The sequence below is a fragment of the Plecotus auritus genome (assembly GCF_963455305.1).
Source record: "Plecotus auritus genome assembly, chromosome: 2".
Classification (NCBI taxonomy): Eukaryota; Metazoa; Chordata; class Mammalia; order Chiroptera; family Vespertilionidae; genus Plecotus; species Plecotus auritus.
The window spans coordinates 48108294-48131137 of NC_137771.1; the positions used below are offsets into that span (position 1 = coordinate 48108294).

The 22844-nt window shown below is 41.0% G+C and overlaps 2 protein-coding genes across 7 annotated transcripts in view; both read left to right on the forward strand.

Moving 5' to 3' along the window:
• Positions 1-3090, forward strand: part of DNAJC6 (DnaJ heat shock protein family (Hsp40) member C6) — a 146221-nt gene extending 143131 nt beyond the window's left edge. For all 4 annotated transcript variants that reach the window (XM_080654563.1, XM_080654564.1, XM_080654562.1 and 1 more), the window contains exons 18-19: positions 49-225; positions 1081-3090. In XM_080654563.1, the coding sequence (XP_080510689.1) occupies positions 49-225; positions 1081-1182 (279 nt within the window). In that variant the 3' untranslated portion in view covers positions 1183-3090. The remainder of the gene's footprint in view (positions 1-48; positions 226-1080) is intronic.
• Positions 3091-4409: 1319 nt separating this feature from the next.
• On the forward strand, positions 4410-19473 carry LEPROT (leptin receptor overlapping transcript). Of its 3 annotated transcripts, none has more exons than XR_013960005.1 (5): positions 4410-4472; positions 8834-8909; positions 14305-14491; positions 17827-18218; positions 18489-19467. XR_013960005.1 is itself a non-coding variant. In XM_080657537.1 (4 exons), the coding sequence occupies exons 1-4, from the start codon at positions 4457-4459 to the stop codon at positions 17941-17943; spliced, it is 396 nt and encodes a 131-aa protein (XP_080513663.1). In that variant the 5' UTR covers positions 4420-4456; the 3' UTR covers positions 17944-18395. The 3 variants fall into 3 exon arrangements, 1 of the variants encoding a protein (XP_080513663.1); XR_013960006.1 differs by having other exon boundaries at positions 4420-4472; positions 17827-18123; positions 18489-19473; XM_080657537.1 differs by lacking the exon at positions 18489-19467 and having other exon boundaries at positions 4420-4472; positions 17827-18395.
• Positions 19474-22844: the final 3371 nt, after the last annotated feature.

Genomic DNA, 22844 nt, shown 5'->3' on the forward strand with positions numbered 1-22844 from the left:
AGTCCCAATAGAGACCTTCTGAATTTCTTAATTCCCCTGCATTTACAGATTCTGGAATGGATTGAAGGCAAAGAGAGAAATATCAGAGCACTTCTCTCCACGATGCACACTGTGCTGTGGGCTGGGGAGACCAAGTGGAAGCCAGTCAGCATGGCAGACCTGGTAACGCCAGAGCAGGTGAAGAAGGTGTACAGGCGGGCTGTGCTGGTGGTGCATCCAGACAAAGTGAGCATAACCTACCCTATTGTATTGCCTGTTTGCTCCTCATTTCATTAGTTTATAAACATGCATTAAAACAGCATACCTTCTTTTTTTAAAACATTGCTTTTATTAATTTGAGAGAGGAAGGGAGAGTGAGAGAGAGAAACATCAAGGATGAGAGAGAATCATTGACCGGCTGCCTCCTGCACACCCACACTGGAGCCCGAGCCCATAACCCGGGTATATGCCTGACCAGAATTGAACCATGACCTCCTGGTTCATGGGTTGATGCACAACCACTGAGCAACACCAGCTGGGCAAAACATCATACTTTCAATTTGCTGGTTATTAGGCCATTTATATGATAAAATAAAGTTCACGGGCTAAAATCCAGTATTTAAGCAAACTTTATAAAGTGGATAAATAAAATCACACTACATATTACAAACAATGGAATGGGGGCTTTCCTTAGAGAGGAATAGGATTCACCAGTGACTGATTTTTGGATCTCCAAGAATTTAGCTACATTTAGAAACGGGAAAATGGGAGTTTAGAAATACAATGAATTGGAGACAGGTTGTCATAATCCTTTGTCATTTGGTAGATAATTCTGAAAAACTTCTAGAGAATAGAGAAAAATCTTTTGCTGCCCAGTAAGTTCTCTGTTATCTACTCATTGATCTACCATATCTGAATTTCTAGGGAGAAGGGATACTGTGGAGGTCGTAGTAATTAGGGTCACATAGATTGGGCTGTAAGAGGAGAAATGGCTTCATAGAAAACATTTCAGTAACATAGAGCCAACATATTAGCAGTGAAATTTAATATAAATAAAATTCTGGTCTGTGGTATCTAATGTGTGTTTTGTTTTTTCTATAGGCTACTGGGCAACCCTATGAACAATATGCAAAGATGATTTTCATGGAGCTCAATGATGCCTGGTCTGAATTTGAAAATCAAGGCCCAAAGCCCTTGTATTAATTTATGAGCTCTTCCATCTCTGCTGCAGACCTGTGCTAATGCTTAGTGTATGTCACAGTTCTGAGGTTTTCAAAGATGAACCAAAAACTCCAGTAACATGTATCCAGTACTAAACTGTTAAATTACTCGTGAATTACTTCCTCATTGATAAGGAATGTGGATGTTTGTTTTCTCAAGTCCCCACCATAAAAGGTCCAAAGCAGGAGAGGACTTTTTAGTCAGCTGACCTTGCAGAGTTACAACATTCCAGCCTGCCCTTTGAGGAGCCTACTCAGCATATTGTGGGGAAATGGAAAACAGAGGCCACCAGAAGCATAACACCCATCTCATTGTCTGGGAATAGATTAATGAGCAGAAGTTATGATAACAGGATTACATGAAGGATTTTAACTAATGGTTTTTAGATTTTCTTGGAAAGATATAATTCGAGCAACGGCTTTAGACTCCAGGAATTCAACCACTGAATTTTTTGTTGTTGTTTTTTTAATGGACATTTACTATGGTCTTTAACATAACACTCTATACTTTTGGTCAAGAGGACTAACAGATGCAAGTGAACTTGAATTGTGGGAAGTGATTATACTACAATCCAGTGATGACCACAAACTCTTAAAATTAGAGAAAATGTTGGATAAAGAAAATAGGGACTCTGTAAAAATTTTTAATCCCTGGTCAGAAAGGTAGGCTGCTACCTTCCTTTCCCTTTAGAAAACTGGTTGCTTAATGAAAAAAGTCTTAATACCATAACAACAACTCAACCTGATTTGAAAGAAACTTATGATTTTGCCATTAGGCTTAATGCTCTTCCTTTTGCTTAGCCAAGAACATGTTCTTAGCTTGTCGTAAAGCAGTTTGGCACATTCACAAGTTATCAGGACTGATCTCGAGAGGGGACTGAATGTCCTCTAGGTTTGTGAGTGGTTGTGGTGGGAGAGTAGAAGACAACACTGAACACTAGTAACCTGACAGGTACAGTTGCAGTGAGGAAGCTGGGCTGACCTTCAGACCCAGTCAGATGGCTTGTCAAGATTTTTAGGTTCCTCTCCCCAGTTGGTAAACTGAATTCCTTGTATTATCAGTGGGGTGTTGTTTTAAAAGTTGTTGGAGATCCACAGGAACAGCATTCACACAGGGACATCTGTGAAAGCAAAGCAAGAATGAAACCTTTACAGACTTTAAATGGGTTGGATTTCAGTTCACTGTTTTGGCTGTTTGTGGTTTTAAGAGGTAAGCAGTTGTTATCCTGTGACTGTAGTAGATCTCTTTGATGCACACGTACACAGTGAGCATAGTATACGTATGCAAAGCAGATGGGCAGAAAGATTCCATGCTAATATTGTGAAAAGCTTTCAAAAATTGTTTTCCAAGACAATCATTTTTTTTTCTATTTTAATTTTCTTGTGGCAAACTGTACCAGAGAAGCAGCATGTCAAAATGCTTATGTTCCAAATTAGAAAAAAGAAAAAAAAATGCTTTATGTTCCATGTAGAACTCTTTTTTTCCTTTTTTTTTTGTTAAAAAGATTTGTTTTCTATTTTACTTTTTACTGACAATGTGAAACTCGCAAAAAATGTTCTTTTTAAATATACAGCTATAAACTGTTCAAGGTAACCATAACAAACTAGGTGTTATTTATTAACATATTATAAAATAATGTTTGATCCAGTATGTGCTTGTCTTATTTAAAATTGGAATGTGAGACATGTTGCTGTGACTTGGTTTTTTTCTCATTCACATTTGTAGATATTGTGTGAACTACAGTATATAATGATAATAATTAAAAGGATATGTGAATGCCACGTACATTTTGAAATGATAGAACTATATTAACTTTGTATCATGTTTGGATAATTCATCACTGTTCACAGTTTAAAACATCATTAAACATTATGTATTTAGCAATGAGAAGGAATCTTACCTAACTTAATTTTGGGTCCCCCATCTCTTTTCCAAATACGTTATAACTCTGGACCCCTATTTATCTTAAAACCCTTAACATATGCAGACCAACAGGTTTTTGCATTCCTTTTAAATATCTGGTTGTGACAGAGCTTCTTGTTGGTCAAATTCGCCGTTTCATTCATTCATATTTATTGTAATATATTTTTGTTTTGTAAATATGTTACACACAAAATGTGATTGGTTTAAAATATTTGTAATGTATATTAAAAGGCTCAAAAATATTTGTAGAAATCTGTTATTTTTGCACTCGTAGGAATATAATGACAAGCTTGAATTATACCTCCTGACATGATTTACATTTTTAAAAAGTTATGGGCAAAGAATATGGAAAGCATAGAACACATTTGTACCAAAATATAATCTGACAGGATTTCTGCATTTATACTCTAACCACCCCAACTGCCACCCTTGCCCCATGGCACACACAGTTTGATCATGCTACGTGAATACTGTTTCAAAAAGAATCAGCATAGAAATCCTGGTCTCCTAGCTAGAATATTGATGGGTTTCAAAGCTTCATTTGCATGCTAAAGCAGTGGGATTGATCCTGGGAGTTTTAATAAGTATATCTTCCATCTATGAGGAGACATGGGAGGAGCGAGGAAAATAAACTAAACAGGTAATTAAACATGTGTTGAGACTATAGTATGCTCAGTATACAGTTTTGAAAAAGTAAACCGTCAGGAATCTGAAAGGTGGTGGGGGTGAGCATTTGTGCTTCTCAAGTAGCCAGGGAAACCCTGGGTTCCCATGAAACTCTTTATCTTTAAGTTTTGTTGAAAATTAAGCAAAAGCAATCGAAGAGGGACAGGGCTCTGCAAAATGACCCTCTGAGTTGGGCTCAGGCCCTAACAGGGGTGGGCAAACTTTTTGACTCGAGGGCCACAATGGGTTCTTAAACTGGACGGGAGCGCCGGAACAAAAGCATGATGGAGTGTTTGTGTGAACTAATATAAATTCAAAGTAAAGGAGCGGAGGGGAGAGCAAGAGAACGGGATAGAACAGCCGGATCCGGCCCGCGGGCCGTAGTTTGCCCACGGCTGCCTAGGAGATAGATCACGGTGCAAGGTGGGGGTGACTGAGCTAGTGGCTTTGCAGGATGGCCCAGGATGTGGATCAGGAGGCAGGCGCCCAGCTCCGTGAGCTGGGGGAGGAGCTATGCGAGATGGGGGCGGTGTTACGGGCGTAATGGGGCGGGGCTCTGTGTGTCTGTGTGGTGGGGGTGGGCTCGACCCGCGGTACCGCCCCTGGCCGGGCGTGGGCGGGGCTGTGGCTGGAAACCGGAAGCAGCCGCGGCCCCAGCTCGGGAGACATGGCGGGCATTAAAGGTACATCTGCGGCCGTGGCCGTGGCCGTGGCTCGCCGCTCCTGTTTAAACTTGGAGCTGTGCTTTCAGCGCGTGGGCGGGGAGTGGCCTCCCCTAGACCCGCCGCGCACCCCGCCTCTCCGGGTGGCAATGCGCGCGCCCATCCCCTTCGCGTCTTGGGTTGCGGGTGGAGGGTGTGTGGGGAACCGCAGCCCTGTTTTATTTTGCTAGGCCCCTGGCCGAGCCCTCGCGGGGAGCGGTGCCCGTCTGGGGGACCCGGCCCGCCCGGAGCATCCCCTCCCGGCTCCTCCTCAGCTCCTCGGAAGGTCCCCCCACACCCCGCACCGCCGAGTTTTTAACGAGGTTCCCACTTCCTGACTTGTCCACCCGGACGCCCCTTCTCTTTCTTCCTGCCGCTCCGCGAGCCTTTGTCTGCAGTGTTCTCGGCTTTGGGACACCTAATCCTCCTGTTCCTTGATGATTTTTTCCAGTGAGGCCGAGTCCACTGCAGGCGGGTGTTCATGGAAAGCACCCAGAAATGCTGCCTTTCTCGTAATCGTGGAGAGCAAATTAGGTGGAATTTTATCGTTACTTTCATCTTTGGACAGACAAGAAAGGGGTGTTTGTGCAGTATGTGTTTTTGAATGGTGCGGTTGATAAAACGGGGGTACCAAGAACACCGTTTCCCTTATCTGTATGCCTCCAGAGGACTGGGGGATGCCAACGTTGGGAGAGGTTATTGGAAGGTTTCCTGTTATTTGGGGAGGAAACCATTAGATTTGTAATCTTTTGAATAGAGGGCATAACTTGTTTCTTTCCTGTTTCCTTTAAAATGTGTACCCAAAGATCTCCCCACCTGCTGTAAACTTGTATACAACATATTTGCACGCATGGGTATGTTCACTATGAAATTTATCTGAGCGTGTGAGCTATTGGCAGCAGACAAATTTTATCATTATTTCTGGGTGACCTTATATTCGACATCAGTTTAGTAAACATGATTTATTTGGACAGTGACCCCTGGGTAATACAGCCATTTGAAGCCAGCGCAGAAAACAGTTGACCAAGGTAGTATCTTTATTGCACTGTTTAGTCATGCCCAGAAACTATCAAATAATAATGTTTATGTGTGAATGTGTTAGAAATGGTGAAGGAAGCTAGGTTTTGAAATGGAAAAGGATTAAGGGAAGGAAGCTTTTGTAGTTAACTCAGGGATTACTGTGTGCCTGAGACTTGGGATAAAAAGATACATGGGAAATTGTTGGGCAAGGGAGTTGGAAATAGTTACTATTTTCCTAGCTAAGGCATGCTCAGATACAGTGGGAGCACAAAGATGGTGTTGTGGTTGAATCATGTCTCTCAAATAGATATGTTCTGACTCCCCAGGACTTGTCAAGGTGACTTTTTTTGGAAATAGGGTCTTTGCACATGTGATCAAGTTAAGTTAATATTGGATTTGATTGGGCCCTCACCCAAGGACTGTTGTTCTTGTAAGAGAAGTTTGGACGTAGAGACATGTAGGGACACCATAGAAAGATACCATATGAAGTTGAAGGCAGAAAGAAGAGTAAGGCAGCTGCAAGCCAAGGAGCATCAAAGATTGCCTGAAGCCACTGGGACATGGACACCATGAAGGACACCGACGCCTTCCTGACACCATGAAGCCTCCAGAACTGGAGGAAATAAATTTCTATTGTTCTGAGCCACTCAGCTGGTACATTGTTAATAGCAGCCCTAGTAACTAGTACAGATGGGATCGCTTGACCCTGCTTTGGGGATGAGGAGGACCATTTCTACAGAAGAGGCAATCCTTGAATGGAAGCGAAAAGGATCAGTAAGGCTTCACCTGGCAAAGGCTCCAGTGAGGATAGAGTTTATTCCAAGTGGAGAGAACAGCATGTGACACAGATCAGAGGGCATGAAAGAGCACACCTGTTCTCTTCACCAGGAGCTTCATCTGTGTTATTATGACTGGATCTTACTGGGAGAGTGAGGCAGTCACGGATCAGACCACGCTGATCCTCAAGTGCCAGAACAACGTGTCGGCTATGAAAGCAACTGTGAAGGGGTGACACCAGCTTTGTATATTTGAGAGCTCACTGTCTGCTGTGTGGAGGGTGGATTGGAAGAGATGATTAGAGCTAGGCATGGGATGATAAGGGCCTGCTCTAGGGCAGTAGCAGAGGGTTCAAGAGAAGCAAGCTGCTATGAAGCGGGTGGCTTAAACAAAAATTTACTTTCTTAGTTCTGGAGTTTGGGAAGTCCAAGGTCAAGATGCCAGCTGATTTGATGTGAGGGCCTGCTTCCTGGTTTATAGATAGCTATCTTCTTGCTGATTCCTCACCTGGTGGAAGGGGTAAGGGAGCTTTCTGGAGTCGCTTCTGAGGGCACTAATCCCATTGATGAGGGCTCTGCACTTGTGGGCTGATCCCCTCCCAAAGGCCTCGCCTCCCAATACCATCACACTAGGCCTTAGGATTTAACATGAGTTTTGAGGGTTGAGGGGCTGGCATACAAGCTTTTAGTCTATAGGAGTGAGGTCTGGGAGATTGAGTCACCTTGATTTGCTGTTTTTCTAGAGGACAGAGTACAATGATGGTGTTGGTGTTTCAAGATAGAACCTTCAAAGGGAAGAAATGTGTGTGTTGGGGGAGGGAGTGGGGATGTTCAGTTTTTCACATCTTGAATTTGAGGTCCTTGTTGGCTACTCAGATGGAGAAGACAAGATTGGAGTTGGAGGTGCAGCATTTATGTGGCCAGACCCTTGCAGAGCTGGGGAGCTTTGGGTGGAACGCTTCATCTCAACAAGAGTATAGAGTGAAAAAAGATGAAGTTGGAATCCTGGTCAGCTCCAACTTTAAGAGGCAGAGAGGATGCAATTTCTGGGGGGGAAAAAAAAAGGACTAAAAAGAATCAACCAGGGATATACAGTTGTGAACCTTGAGGGATTGATGTCACAGACCAGAAAGAAGAGGTCTGCAGTCCCTAGCTTTGAAAACTGTCCTGGAGAAGGAAGCAGTACAGATAGATGGTCAGGCACAGGGAGGGGACAAAGCCAACTAGGAAGAGATTCTCCTTAATGAGACAATACATAAAAACTTACTTTTGTACATTTTTCTTTAAAAAGTGACATCTACTAAATGGAAAAATATACAAATTAAAATTATTCTTTCCTTGTCCTCTAATACCTACCTACTTCTAGGTGTTTCTTAAAAGCACTTTGGCATCTTCCTATAAAACTTGCCCTCCAAATCTCTTAATGTAACAGTAAGCAATGAGAATGTTGGTTAGTTTAACCAGTGACTGATTTTGAGTGTTAGGTATTTTTTTCAGAAGGATATTTGGATAATATAATGTCCTATGCTTCTGATATATGCCATTTCAAAGAACATTGCTAAAATGAGCTGATACCTACATCAATCAACATTTACTTATTGAATCCCTCCTTTTGCCAAGCACTTTACATAGATTATCTCATTTAATTACTTTAAGGTCCCTAATTAGGTGGTACCATTATTACTATTTTACAGGTGAGAAATCTGATTTAGAGAAATTTAGCTTCTACACAACGTCACACAACCAGTTGTTGGCAGAGAAGATTTGAACAAATGTTGGTGACTTAGAGCTCAAGATTTTTTAACTCGTTAGCAGCATAAGGACAGATGTGTTCCTTTCCCCTCAGAGATTAGTGTCCTATAGATGCCAGGAATAAATATTTTATTTGGTAGTTGAGAATAATTTTCTATGAAGACAATCTCCAAATACTTAAAGTACTAAGCTTTGGGGAGGCAAAAATGATCAAAGTGTATATATTTCAGAGAAGAAGGTTTGTATATAATTTAAGGAAAGAAGGTTTTCAACGTTTAGAAACTGTCAGAATGAAATGTCCTGCCTCAGGTGCTAGTGAGTTTCCTTTCACTGGAGTTGTACAGACTGGCTGGCTGCCCTTTCCTGACAGATATAGAGGGAATTAATACAGTAGATAGAGGTTGGGTACTGGAAATTCTTGAGACCTTTCTCCACCGAATGATTTAAAAATGGTGGGCATAGGCGATGATACGCTAGTCGAATGTCACATCAACTAATGAAATAAGTAAATTGCTACATTTGCTTAAATTGTGGACTTAATTTTCTTAATTAAAATTTTTTTATTGAGATATATTCGCATACCACAAAATTAACCTTTTTAAAATGTTAAATTCTGTGTGTGTTTTTTTAAAAAAATATATTCACAACCAGCACTACTATCTAATTCCAAAACATGTCATCACCCCCAAGAGACATTCTGTACCCAATGTAGTCACTTCTCATTCCTTCCCTACCACACCAGCACCTGGCAACCGCTGACCTGGAAGCTGTAACGCTTGGCTTTGTCTTCCACAGCTCTTGTGTTATTGTCCTTCAGTGGGGCTATTGGACTGACTTTTCTTATGCTGGGATGTGCCTTAGAGGATTATGGGTAAGTTATTTAAAAAAAAAAAAACTATTCTTTTTGTGTCTTTGTCACTATTTTGTGTGTATGTGTGTATGTGTCATGAGTGTTAGGGAGTTTGGTCAATTTAACACCAAACTCCAACCAGTGAGTTAGTGAAGCCCAAATTATGAACCCAATCCCTTCATGGGTCAGTTGTACTTGTGCAGAGAAAAGCTTTTTTTAAAATTGATATATTCATTTAATAAGCACTTACTGAATACCTTCTCTGGATCAGCTGGGAATGCAAGAATGAAGAGACAGTGCCCTAGCTGGTTTGGTTCAGTAGATAGAGCGTTGGCCTGCAGACTGAAGGGTCCCGGGTTCAATTCCGATGAAGGGCACATGGCCGGGTTGCGAGCTCAATCCCCAGTATGTGCAGGAAGCAGCCAATCAATGATTCTCTCTCATCATTGATGTTTCTATCTCTCCCTCTCCCTTCCTCTCTGAAATCAATAAAAATATATTAAAAAAAAAAAAATGAGGAGACATAGTCCTGTCCTCAAGGAGCTTACATTGAGTGAGAGACAGGTAAACTATCCAGTTAGTAATACAGCTGTAGTGGAGATATGGGAAAAGTACAGTGAGAGCTTTGAGAAAGTGCATCAGAGTATCAGAGTTTCCCCGGGACAGTTAGGGAGGGCTGTACAGAAGTTGTCTTTTAGCCGAGACTTGGTGGATAAATGAGAGTTTGTCAGGCGGAGTTGGGAGGGAACATTTGATAAATTTCTTTATTCACAAGTGTTGGTTGAGTGCTTGCTGTTTGTTTTCCAGCTGCTGTTATGGGAACTGGGGATTAAGAAATAAGAAAACAAGAGTCCTGCTCTGTTGGAGTCTGTATTTCAGAGTGCAAGACAGACGATAAACAGATTTTAAAATATGCATGCTGCCCTGGCTGGTGTGGATCAGTTGGTTGAGCATTGTCCCATGCACCGAGAGGTTGCTGATTTGATTTCTGGTCAGGCATATGCCTGGGTTGTGGGCTCAATCCCCAGTAGGAGGGTGAAGGAGGAAGCCAATTGATGGTTCTCATCAATAAAAAAATATTTAAAATAAAGTAAAATACACATGCTATCAGAGGTAGAAGTGTTAGGAAGAATAAAGGGTAAAGGACACAGGGGTTGGTGGTTATTGTATTGAAATGGTGGACCATTGGGGATGGGGCAATATAACCATGAGATGTGAATTGAGACCAAATTTTTCCATAAGTGAAGATCAGGTAAATGGAAGTTAGGTCTTATGAGCCTTCATTACAAAAAATACTCTGGATCATTTCTATCCTGTGAACTATCATGATCCAAGTTTTGCTGTCTGTTTCATTTTTCTGTATTTTTCATTTAGTATAACATGTATATAGCTATAAAAGAGTATTATCATATACATCTTCAGTAATCATAAGCAGTTGGACTATTAGCAAAACCCAAAGAACAAGTATCTATACTAATAAAAAGAGAAATACGCAAATTGACCATAACCCCGCAACGCCCACCAGCCAATCAGGAGTGAGTATGCAAATTAACCCAACAAAGACGGGTTAATTTGCATACACAGGCGCAGAGCAAAGACTGAAGGCTCTGGCCTGAGCGAAGACTGACGACGACTGAAGACCGAAGAGGCTTGGCTTCGCTGCGGCTGGAGTGAAAGCCTGGGTCCCAGGTGCCAGAGGAAGAACAGTGCCGGCAACCAGGGGAAGGAAGGCCTATTGCACGAATCTTTGTGCAATGGGCCTTTAGTATTATTGTAACACTAGAGGCCCAGTGTACGAAATTTGTGCATGGAGGGGGGGTGTCCCTCAGCCCAGCCTGCACCCTCTCCAATCTGGGACATCCCTCTCACAATCCAGGACTGCTGGCTCCCAACTGCTCGCCTGCCTGCCTTCCTGATTGCCTCTAACCGCTTCTGCCTGCCAGCCTGATCACCCCCTAACCACTCCCCTGCCAGCCTGATTAATGTCTAACTGCTCCCCTGCCAGCCTGTTTGCCCCCAACTTCCCTCCTCTGCTGGCCTGGACAACCCTAACTGCCCTCCCCTGCAGGCTTGATCACCCCCAACTGCCCTCCCTTGTAGGCCTGGTCCCTCCCAACTGCCCTCCCCTGCTGGCCTGATCGCTCACAACTGCCCTCCCTTGCAGGCCAGGTCCCTCCCAACTGCCCTCCCCTGCTGGCCTTCTTGTGGTGGCCATCTTGTGTCCACATGGGGGTAGGATCTTTGACCACATGGGGGCAGCCATCTTGTGTGTTGGAGTAATGGTCAGTCTGCATATTACTCTTTTATTAGATAGGATAGAGGCCTGGTGCATGGGAGGGGGCCGGCTGGTTTGCCCTGAAGGGTGTCCCGGATCAGGGAGGGGGTTCCCGTGGGGTGGCCTGGGCGAGGGGCCTGTGATGGTTTGCAGGCTGGACAAGCCCCCCGGTGACCCAAGCGGAGGCCCTGGTATCTGGGATTTATTTATCTTCTACAACTGAAACTTTGTAGCCTGGAGCAGAGCCAAGCCTTCTGCTCGCTCTGTGGCAGCAGCCATTTTTGTTGGGATTTATTTATCTTCTATCATTGAAACTTTGTAGCCTTAAGCGGAGGCCAAAGCAGGCCAGGGCTCCAGAAGCTTGGCTTCCTCCATAGCTGGGGGCAACCCTAGCCTCCTGCTCTCTCCAGTTCCGTGGCTGCTGCCATTTTTTTGGGATTTATTTATCTTCTATAATTGAAACTTTGTAGTCTTAAGTGGAGGCCTGGGCTGGTCAGGGTGTGCGGAAAGCTTGGCTTCCTCCATTGCCGGGGAAACCCAAGCCTCCCTCCTGCTCTCTCCATGGCTGCAGCCATCTTGGTTGGGTTAATTTGCATACTTGCTCCTGATTGGCTGGTGGGCGTGGCTTGTGGGTATAGCGGAGTGATGGTTAATTTTGCATATTACTCTTTTATTAGATTAGATAGGATATCATTAGCATACAGGTAAAAACAAACTGTTTTCTGAGTTTAGCATTGATCTGGAGATATACAGACACAGGCCTTGTCAGTGTTTTGGGATAGCTGTCTATCTTTGATATCAGTGGCTTCTAATTCTAGAGGAGTCTCTGATGTCTGTTGTAGGCGGAGGCAAGTATCAGAGATGGGTAGATGTCTTTTCGTGGTTAGGTGCTGATAAGGTCCCTTCCAGTGAGGTTGGAAAGTGAGTTTTATTTGATGTCCTTTCCAGTAAACAAAATCTCTTAGTGGTAGTTAATGATTCTTAGTCTTTGTCTTCTGGTTGCTTCCTGGGAAAGGAAGCCGTTACCTATTTGGCATTGTCTGGTAGTGACTTTATCAAACCTTGACAATAGTGTAAGCTGTCTCCTTTCAATAATGTCAGCTCATAAGTTCCTTCATCTAATCTTAAGTCCAGCTTGAATGCACTATGAGGCATGAAGGAATGTACAAATACTGGAAAAAATGGTGTTTGCCAGGGAGCCTCAAAGAACCAAGTAGCTATCTTGGGTTTCCCATATCCCCAACTATTCATTTTACTTACAGCCATTTTTCACCCTGGTAGCATACCCTAGAAGTCTTTCATCACTTATTTTACAGTGCTTCCCATGCAATTTAACATAAAAAAACAGTCCTGATTAGTTTAAAACGTCCCTGTTGTAAGAAGAGAGAACAGATCTTTTTGAGTTGTTCCAGGGTTCATTTTGGAGCACAGTAAAGTTATTCCTACATATGTTGAGATTTTAACCCTTAAAACCTTAATTTCCAATGAAATCTAAGAAGTCAAATTTATGAAGACATTTTATAAACTCTAGAAACATTTCATAGATGTAAAAGTCAATTATTAACATGGACTTATTTTTACAAAACCCTGGATAAAACATAATATAACTATTATATTTAAAATATCAACTCAAAAGACATGTCTGTTCTACTTAAACCAACAAACTTAAACTAGCTTTTATTTACTAAGGGTTAATCTTAGATCATGTGAACTTACAAAGCATTTGAGTTAGTTTCTATATTTCTGAGAATTTCAAAATACCCAATCACAAGTGCTTGCCTTTAAATTAATTTTAATAATACCATCCGGAGGTAGAAAATTATCTCACATTTTCAGTGTTTACATGTAGACACAAACAGACACAAACAGAGACCTTTGGCGATGAGAAAAACTCACTAATGTGTAAAAAAGCAGTTGGACCCAAATTTTGTTTTGAGGCATTTATAATTTATATTGTTGATGTAAGAAATGTCTAAATCTATGGAGAACTTTTATAAGCCTTTATTTAAGCCAAAACTGACAATTGCTGGAAAGCAAGATCTCAAATGCTCGGAAGAATAATAGTTTTTGCAGTTTCTTTTATGCATTTGTCATTAAGGAGGGAATGCAAGGAAGATTAGCTGAAGTTGGGAGAAAACAAGGTACAGTTAACAAGATTATGTGCTCTCTTGAGGGAAGCTATGCTTATTTCAAATGTGTATTAACCTGTATGCACAGAAAAATAGACAGGGCTTGCTTAAGGCAAAGATAAATCTTTCACTAAAGAAGTTATATGCTGCCCAGCCAGTGTGGTAAGTGGTTGAACGTCGACTCATGAACGAGGAGGTCATAGTTTGATTCCTAGTCAGGGCACATGCCAGGGTTGTGAGCTTGATCCCCAGTGGGGGTCGTGCAGGAGGTTGCAGATCAATGATTCTCTCATCATTGATGTTTCTATCTCTTATCTTCCTCCTGCTTCCTCTCTGAAATCAATAAAAAACAAACAAACTGTATTTGAAAAAAAATAAAGTTATATGCCTGGAGCGTGACTACCCACCACTTAAGATTTTATGATCAGATCTTCCTGTGAGATTATTTTTCATCACTGAACTTGTATATACCCCCCTTTTTTTTGTCCACAACGGCTTCCTGTAAATGGGAACATAGATTTTCTTTAGAAAACTTATTGTATTCTAAGAAGAATTAAGAGCTCATTGCTGTGGGTATGTCAGGAAGCAGCTGGGTCTAGTCCAGTCCTTTTTTCCAATCTGTGTCTGTTTCCTCACTTGTCCAATAATGGCTTTGAGCTAGAAAATTTCTAAAAAACCTAACAATATCGTTTGGTGATTCTTTTTTAAAAAGAAAAGTTTTCATTGATTTCAGAGTGGAAGGAAGAGGGAGAGAGGGAATCATTGATTGGCTGCCTCTTGCTGGCCCCCCCCTGGGAATCGAGCCTGCAACCCAGGCTTGTACTCTGGCCTGGTATCAAACCATGACCTCCTGATTCATGGGTCAGTGCTCAACCACTGAGCCAATCTGGCTGGGCTGTTAGGTGATTCTTGAAATATACTGTATTTCATTTGAAATAATATCAACTTTGAAACAGTAGAATGTCTTAACTGTAACTTTTCTTTTTGCATTTCTCCTGGGTCCAACCAACAGTGTTTATTGGCCCTTGTTCGTCCTGATATTTCACGCCATCTCTCCCATTCCTCATTTCATTGCCAAAAGAGCAACGTATGACTCTGATGCAACAAGCAGTGCCTGTCGGGAACTGGCATATTTTTTCACTACTGGAATTGTTGTTTCTGCCTTTGGATTTCCTGTTATTCTTGCTCGTGTGGCTGTGGTGAGTTTTGTTCTCTATTGTTTGGCCCAGTTGTTACTGAGTTTACGTCAAAGGCCTATGTCTGGACCACGATTTCATTTTCATTGCTTAGACTTAATAGTCAAAGGCATATTTTCAGTTAATCTAGTCTACATTTTAGAACTACCTAACAATATCTTAGCCATATTTGCATAATGCTTTCTTAGTTTCTCTTATAACTTTTAGCCAGGCCAAATGACTTCTTGCTTTTTCTACTTTAAGCTATTATCTGGAATTGTTCTTAAGTCCTTGCCTTTTATCTTAATGGCATTCCATAGAGACTACAATAACAATACTTTTCTAGTTTCAAATTGAACATATAAATGAGTCCTGATCACCCAATTTAAATGTGTGTGGAGTGGGAGTTTCCCCCACACCTCCAACGAGCAATTCTCTAATACCAGCTGGGTGTCCAACGATTCATCTCGATTCTGACACTGTCTATCCAGAAATAGTACAGTATTAGATCCCACGTGTTAAGGGTTTAGTCCCACAAGACTGCCCTCTGTTTCAGTTGCCAATCAAAAGTTCAGGTTGTCCCTTGTGCTTCTGACTGCTTAGTTATAGATCAGAGGTCCCCATGACCCTTATCTTCTGTTTAATTGATTTGTTCACAGAATTCAGGAAACCCATTTACTCACTGTGTTACTAGTTTAATTATAAAAAGAACAGCCTGATGGGAGAGCTGCATAGAGGAGTTTCCAGAATGTGTCACTATGCCCCAATCACCAGCCTGGAAGTTCTCCAAATACTTTCATTTTGGGTTTTTATGGAGGCTTTATAACATAGGCATGATCAGTCAAATCATTGGCCACTAGTGATTGAATCAATCTCCAGTCCCCCTTTCCCTTCCCCAAAGGTCAAGGGAGAGTGGGACTAAAAGTTTTGTCCCTCTAAGCACATGCTTGGCCTTTCTAGCAACCAGCTCCCATCCCTTGGTACTTTATAAAAGTCACCATCCTATATAACAAAAGCCTAAGATGCTAAGTGTCCGGTCGTCTGTTCAACCAATCAAAGTGTAATATGCTAATGATATGCTAAGGCTGCTCAACTGCTCACTATGAGGCAGGGCAGACAGTCAACTGGTCAACCAGTCACTATGACATGCACTGACCATAGGGGGCAGATGCTCCTATTGGTAGGTTAGCTTGCTGCTGGGGTCCAGCAGATCGGGACTGAGCAAGATGGGCTGGATATGCTCTGGAGCCCTCCTACAGGCCCTCCCCAGCTGGCCAACCTCCTGTGTCCCTCCCAGGCCCTGATTGTGCACCAGTGGGGTCCCTTGGCCTGGCCTGCACTCTCTTGAAATCTGGAACTCCTTGGGGAATGTGGTTTCGGCCCGATCCTGCAGGCCAGGCCAAGGGACCCTACTGGTGCAGGAATTTGTGACCGGGCCGCTAGTATTAACATAATAAAAGTCACCTTTATCACTGTTATCACTTAGGAAATTCCAGGTGTTTTAGGACTATGTTCCAGAAAGGAGAAGATCAAATATATCCTATCTAATAAAGAGGGGATATGCCAATTGACCCTCATGCCGTCACCAAGATGGTAGCACCCACAGCCAATAAGGAGGGAATATGTTAATTGACTGCCCTGCCCTCAAAGATGGTGGCGCCCAGTCCCCTCAGCCCTGCCTGCCTCCAGAGTCCCCCAGTCCCCTTGCCCCCTAGCCGCCCAGGGCCAGCCCGAAGCACAGGCAAGCCTTGGATGGTGGCTGGCTGCCCAAGGCTCAGGTAACCAGGGCCGGCCAAGGCTTGCGCTGCCAACAGTGCCAGCAGCAGAGATGTGATGGGGGCATCGCCTTCCCCTGATCACTGGGTCACCTCCCAGACTGTGAGAGGGGGCAGGCTGGGCTGAGGGACCCTCCCCCTCCAGTGCATGAATTTTCATGCACTGGCCCTCTAGTAGTATTATAAAACACAGTACCACAATATCATATTAAATTCTTCAATAGGATCATGGACACAATTCTCAAGTCAACATAGTAGGTATATGTTGAGGGACAACTAACTATATAGCTATTAGAAAATAGAGTGAATATAGAACACATTGTGGGTATATTTATTCTATTCTTCGACATTCACTGTCTTTTATACTCTTTATTTTTTTATTTTTTTAAATGGTGATGTTTTATACTCTTTATTTTTATTCCCCCAATTACATACTGTTTCAGTTTCATGAAACTTATTGGGACATTGAATATCAGATATGTACAAGTCTTATTTATTCATTTAGTAAATATTTTTGTAACATCTGCTATTTGTCAGACACCAGGAATAAGAGCCAGATGCTGTCTCTGTTCCCAAAGAACACAGAAACTAGCCTGATGGATAAGCTTATAATAAATGCACTGTGTGGTAATTAAAACAGTATCAGAATGCCTTGAGAGCACTCAGAGAAATACTAACTGGCATTTGATGTGGTTTTTGGTAAATTGGGTTTTGATTAAAGTAGGGAAGGCTGTTAAATGGAATGGCATCCAACTGTGAAAATGCAATTAATATGTAGAATAAAGAGCAGTACTCCAATATGATGGAGCAAAAAGGAGTAATTGAGATTGAGGTTAGAAAGGTTGGTGAAGCCTGATCAGGAAGGGTTTTGAATGTCCTACCAGTTTGAACTCTTATCTAGATAACAGAGAAGCATCAATGGTGTTTGAATGCAAGATTGTCATGACCTTATTCTTTTTATACCTCGGACTAAGTACTTCTTAAATTTGGCTCTAAAGATTTTTATTTTTACCTTTCATTACCACATCATGTTATATGAAGCAACTTCCATTGATGTTTTCTATTGGTTAAATTAAAACAAAAAATGCCCACTAGAGGGAACTCTCATCCCCAACTGTACCTCTGTAAAATCATCTGCCTTGCTGGAAAGCTGCTTTCATTTGCCTGCAGATTATTTTAAAAAATCTTTTCTTGCCTAGAAAAGAAACAAATCCATAATTCTCTAATTCCTGTTTTCGTGAAAGAAGGCAATGTGTATAGAACTTTCAGTACCCAATGTTGCAATTGGACCTTTTATAATATGCTGCATGTATTTTACTTAAGGCCATCATTGTCTACTGAAAGCAAGTAAAGAAATATGCCTAATGGAGAAAATGTTACGGATGATACTAGACTTAATTAACAAGCATCATGAAGTAATTAGACTAATTATTGAATAGTTCACTGTCTCCTGCCTGTTACATTAAGCCTTTTAGCAGTTTTATGCAATATTTCATTGAATTTTTCTAATGCAGAAAATAACAGATTTGCAAAGAATGTAATATGATGAAAGTAAATATTTAATCCTTTTTTCTTGTGTTTCAGATCAAATGGGGAGCGTGTGGCCTTGTGCTGGCAGGCAATGCAGTCATTTTCCTTACAATTCAAGGTTTTTTCTTAGTATTTGGAAGAGGAGATGATTTTAGCTGGGAGCAGTGGTAGCACTATATTCTGATAAAACACATTTAATTTCTTATAATTCATACTATATGTGTGTGCACATGTGGCCTTTTGCTATGAAATTCAATATGCTGTTTTTTTATACTTTTATATCATTTTCACTTTAAGGAGGACTATATGAGAAAGAGATTTGTTTTATTACCAGCAAATAGACCACTCCATGTACTCAAGTTGAATTATGTTACTTCGCTGTTCATATAGTCATGGTGCTCTCAGAAAGTGTATTAACACAATCTTGTAGCCAGCTGCTCACATATGCAATGCACCTACACCTTTTGCCTGGGGATGTGCTTGGATAGGAGCAGGTCTCAGTTCTGCTCAGGATTTCAAGATACACTTGTGACTCAGAGAGACAGAGGTGGCTCCCTCTTTGTGTGGTAGACCCGTGCTTCTCAGAGTGTGGTCCATAGACCAAGAGCATCGGCATCTCCTAGGCACTTACTACAAAATGCATTGGGTCTAGGGTGGGGCCTCAGATTCTTCATAGTAAGAATTCTTACTATGAAGAATCTGAGGCCCCACCCTAGACCCAATGCATTTTGATGTGACCCCCAAGTGAATTGGGTGAGAAGCGCTGTCATAGAGGACTAAGTATCATACAGAGTTTCCTTTACTTCCCCTTGCTGAACCCCTTAACCTCTCTGGGTGTTAACTGCTGGTTTATGAAAATTGTTTCACTTGCCCACATGTTGAGGCCTAGTTCAGACTCTCTTTGGTATTTGTGAAATGTCCTCACCTATAATGTATAGGCTGTTCCTCAAATTTATGAAGTGTTCTCAGGAACCAGTCCCTGCTTTAAGTTTCCCTTTATTATCTGACACTTCTGTCCCATTCCTTCCTGTGCTGCTCCTCCTCCCCTCCCAAACACACACTATCAGCAGTTCTGATTGGTCCTTGCTTCTTCATGGCTCTGGTCCCTCCTTTCTATAGAGACATGGAACCAGGTAAGCAAGCAGAGGGTGAGCTGCTTAATTTTCCTTACATGCTGGTGTACTTACTGTCCTTTATGCCCTGTAGGACTTTTTATATAGATAGTAATACTTTAGGACACTTTTAAATGAATCATGAGGAATACATGTCATGCTGGATCCTATAATCACAGTTTTTCTAGCTCAACTTGATGTCCAAGAGAAAGGGAAATATGGGAATTAGAACCACTTAATCAGAATAGTCAAAGCAGTGATTTTAGAGTATTGTTAATGTGTGATAATTGATGTACATTCAAAACACTGACCCTTTAAGTTTGTAATCTAAGTAATTAGCATATCCCTTCATATTCTGGAATCATACTGAGACCAGAAGAAGATAAAAATGATCCCAAAAAGGACAGTATGCAAAGTTACAGTTTGACCTTGTGCATGATTTTATGTTTCCAGTGTACATATAGAATTGTTGAAGTTATTATTTCCAATATTTATATTAGAAAAATTATATAGACACTTTATAATTTTAACCAGCATTTTTTAATAACACTTGCACTTATTGTATTGTAATAAATTTCACTTTAAACACAAAAGAAAAGTTTACTTTAAAAGTCTTTTTTTCTGGTGTAGCCTTACTTAAAAGACAACAAAAATGTGAGAATTTATTGGTGTTCTGAAATGGACAGTTTTGAGTGATAATCTGCCCTGTAATAGAATAAGAGTTAAGATTCCATTTTGAATGTCTAGTTGGCTAATAATAGCTTTTCCTAAGGTGGAAATAGTGTTTAATTTATGTTACCTTTTGCAAAAAAATGTCTTTGTTGCTTGCACAATAATCCAGGTAGCCTTAATGTGTAGCCTTAAAGCATTGCCTCTTGATTGGATTTCCAGAATATAAAGTACTTGCTTATAGAATATTTGTAGCTATTCCCTAATAATGTAATGGTTTGTCGAAGTGGTAGATTATTAGATTTGCTCTATTGTCTGAAAACAGAGACATTCCATATCTTTTCCTAAGAACAAGGTCTTCCATTTTTGCAACCCTTTCCATCCCCTAATGCCGTTAGGGCCCAGGTATACTCCTGTGAGGTTTGCTGGCCTCCTTTCCTGGGTCAGGGCCCTTCTCCTAGCCTTCTCTACCTCCTGGGGTTCTTCATATTCCAAAACCATCCACCTTCCTACTACCAATCAGTTTTCTTAGTATACCTGATATCATGTGGTGATCAGGCTGATATGTGGTAATCAGAAGAAAACAATCAGATCAAACTCCTTTGCAAGAAAGAATGAATGACTTGGGATCATCCTCCCCTCATCTGAAACTCACCAATACCTGCATGGTGCAGTTGCTACACAATACTGTAGCTGCATTTTTTACAAGGTCATGCCTCAGAACCCAATGCCTTTCACAGACAATGACAATGCTTCAAAGTAAAGTGGAAAAGCATCCCAACAATTTATAGAAGGGTAATAATGTTTTGGGGGTAGGGGCAACCCTGTCACATCTCACCCCTTCCTTCCTCAGGGTGAATTCTCAGCTGGTCCTACTTTCCATAGTTGTTTCTTTTACACCACTTATAAACCCACATATTTTATTTTATTGATTTTAGAGAGAAGAAGGAAGGGTGAGAGAGAGAAACATCTATTGGTTGCCTCATGCATGCTCCCCCACCAGGGATCGAACCCACGACCTGGGAATCAAACCACCACCCTTGGGTGCACACGATAATGCTCCAACCAACTGAGCCACACTGGCTAAGCCTCAGATTTTTCTTATCATCTCCTCTTAGGTACTTTACCTCTGCGGTATCTTCTTCATGAAGAGTCTTCCCGAGTGTAGCTGAAATGTTTCATTACATGAATAACATTCCTTATACTCTCAGGGAAATGCTTAGATGTCACAAAAATGTGCTTTTTTCAAAGTTTGTAAAATTAACATTTTGCACCGTAATTTAACCGAAATATTTATGAGGATGCTAGCATTTTCCAAGCATAGTAATTAGTTCACAACTGAGAAATATTTCTGTAGATGAATATAAGTTGTGCAATTAAATCTTGACATTCTGCCTCATGAAGTACCTTATTTGCAAAAATTCCGGTGTGTAATAGCTCACGACTTAATGGAGGAGAGCAGTAATACATGTGGCCCCAAACATAATGTGAAAAACCCCAAGACTGCTTTAGAATACTTTATTATATATGTATGATGAGGACGATTACTTTTTAAATAAAACTTGTCATTTATACTTAAAAAAGGCTTGTATGTACATTATTAAACTAAGATGTTTGTGTTTTGCTTTGGGATACATTATATTTAGAAAAGAGACCAGCAGATTTATTTTCCCATTGTTTTTGTTTGGGTAATCTTCATGTGAATTCGACTAGTTTTGAGCCTATATTTACTGTAGTTGAAGCGAAGCAGTCCAGGAATGTGTGCTAACTGGACGGAATCCAGTCCCTAATTATAGCTTTGCTGTGGCTAATACTCCCGGGTGGAGTTGGGTGTGGGGGACATGGTTAATCAAGAGTTTGCTGCATTGGAAAAGGGAGACAGACTCAACACTTAAAATAAGTTCTGTACCTGTCCTGAAGAGTCTTCTTGTGCACTACAGAAAAGCACTGATGTAAAATACTACTTAAGAAATAGATGTCCTTAGGCACTAAACATGGGGAAGACCTGATGTGTTGCAGGTGGATTAGGCAGCTAGATTAGGAGAGACTCAGTTAGATATTTCTTTGTGTTGCCCAACCAAGCGTAAAGTTAAATTTTTATAGAAATTTGATAATACCATCATAACTGGAAAATGCCCATAAGAAGGAACAGTTCCTAAGGAGATGTCTCATCAAAGGCTTGTACTTACGCATTTTCATTTATCTGGATGAATCTAGAATCTGGGGCTGACAGTGAATGTGTCTGGAGAAAGCATGTACCTAACTATTATTTAAAAAGAGCATCCGGCCCTAGCTGGTTTGGCTCAGTGGATAGAGCATCAGCCTGTGGACCAAAGGGTCCCGGGTTCGATACCGGTCAAGGGCACATACCTTGGTTGCAGGCTCTTCCCAGGCAGGGGCGCATGCAGGAGGCAACCAGTTGATGTGTTTTTCTCACATTGATGTTTCTCTCTGTCTTTCCCTCTGTCTTCCACTCTTCCTAAAAACAAACAAACAAAAAATCGATGGAAAAATATCCTTGGGTGAGGATTAACCAAAAAAGTAAAAATAGCATCTGTTTTATATACACATAAAATTTGGGGGGAAGGAGGGTATCAGCTAAATGTGAATAAAGAAGACTTGTTCAGTAATTATAACTGGGAAGTTATTTTGTTCTTTGTGCAAAGTAAATTTTTTAAGTTTTATCCTCTTTGTTTTTTGCAGAATTAGAAAACAAATGTCTTTTTTTTTTTTTAAGTACTAAAGTTGATGAAGAATTTACATTTCAAGCCTCTCCCCACATTTTTAAAAAGTAGAAAATAAATTTCAATTCCTTTTAGTTTCCCTGTAGTCACCAGGCACAATTAATAGAGGACCATTTGAAATAATTATTAATTTTTATATTGGGCATATAGACACAGTGGCCCTAATCTTAAGATTGCTTATTTGGAGAACATACTTAAAGACTTTGCACAGTGTCTCTTCCCTGTTGATTATCTCATGTCAAAATTGGATAATTATAGCTGTTTTATACACTTCCAAATTAATTACTAGATATCATTAAATCAAAACTTGTATATTCAATTTTTGTTCTTATAATAACTAAATAAAACCATTACTTTATTACTAGTTTTGGAGAAGACGTTTTATCTTGGTTATGGAAATTTTACAAATTCCTTTGTCCCAAACCCATTTCTAAAGTTGGTTTATTAGAATGTGCTGTGTGTTCTTATCCCAAAGATTCTCAACCAGACAGTTTGGGAATTGGATTGTTCCTCTTTCTCTGAGAATGTGCAAACTTTCCTGGTCACA

Bases quoted from the DNA above. Each gene is read 5' to 3' on its own strand.
- LEPROT (XM_080657537.1), top strand. The intron at 8,910-14,304 runs GTAAGTTATTTA...TCCAACCAACAG, and splicing joins TGTGCCTTAGAGGATTATGG to TGTTTATTGGCCCTTGTTCG. The intron at 14,492-17,826 runs GTGAGTTTTGTT...CTTGTGTTTCAG, and splicing joins TTCTTGCTCGTGTGGCTGTG to ATCAAATGGGGAGCGTGTGG.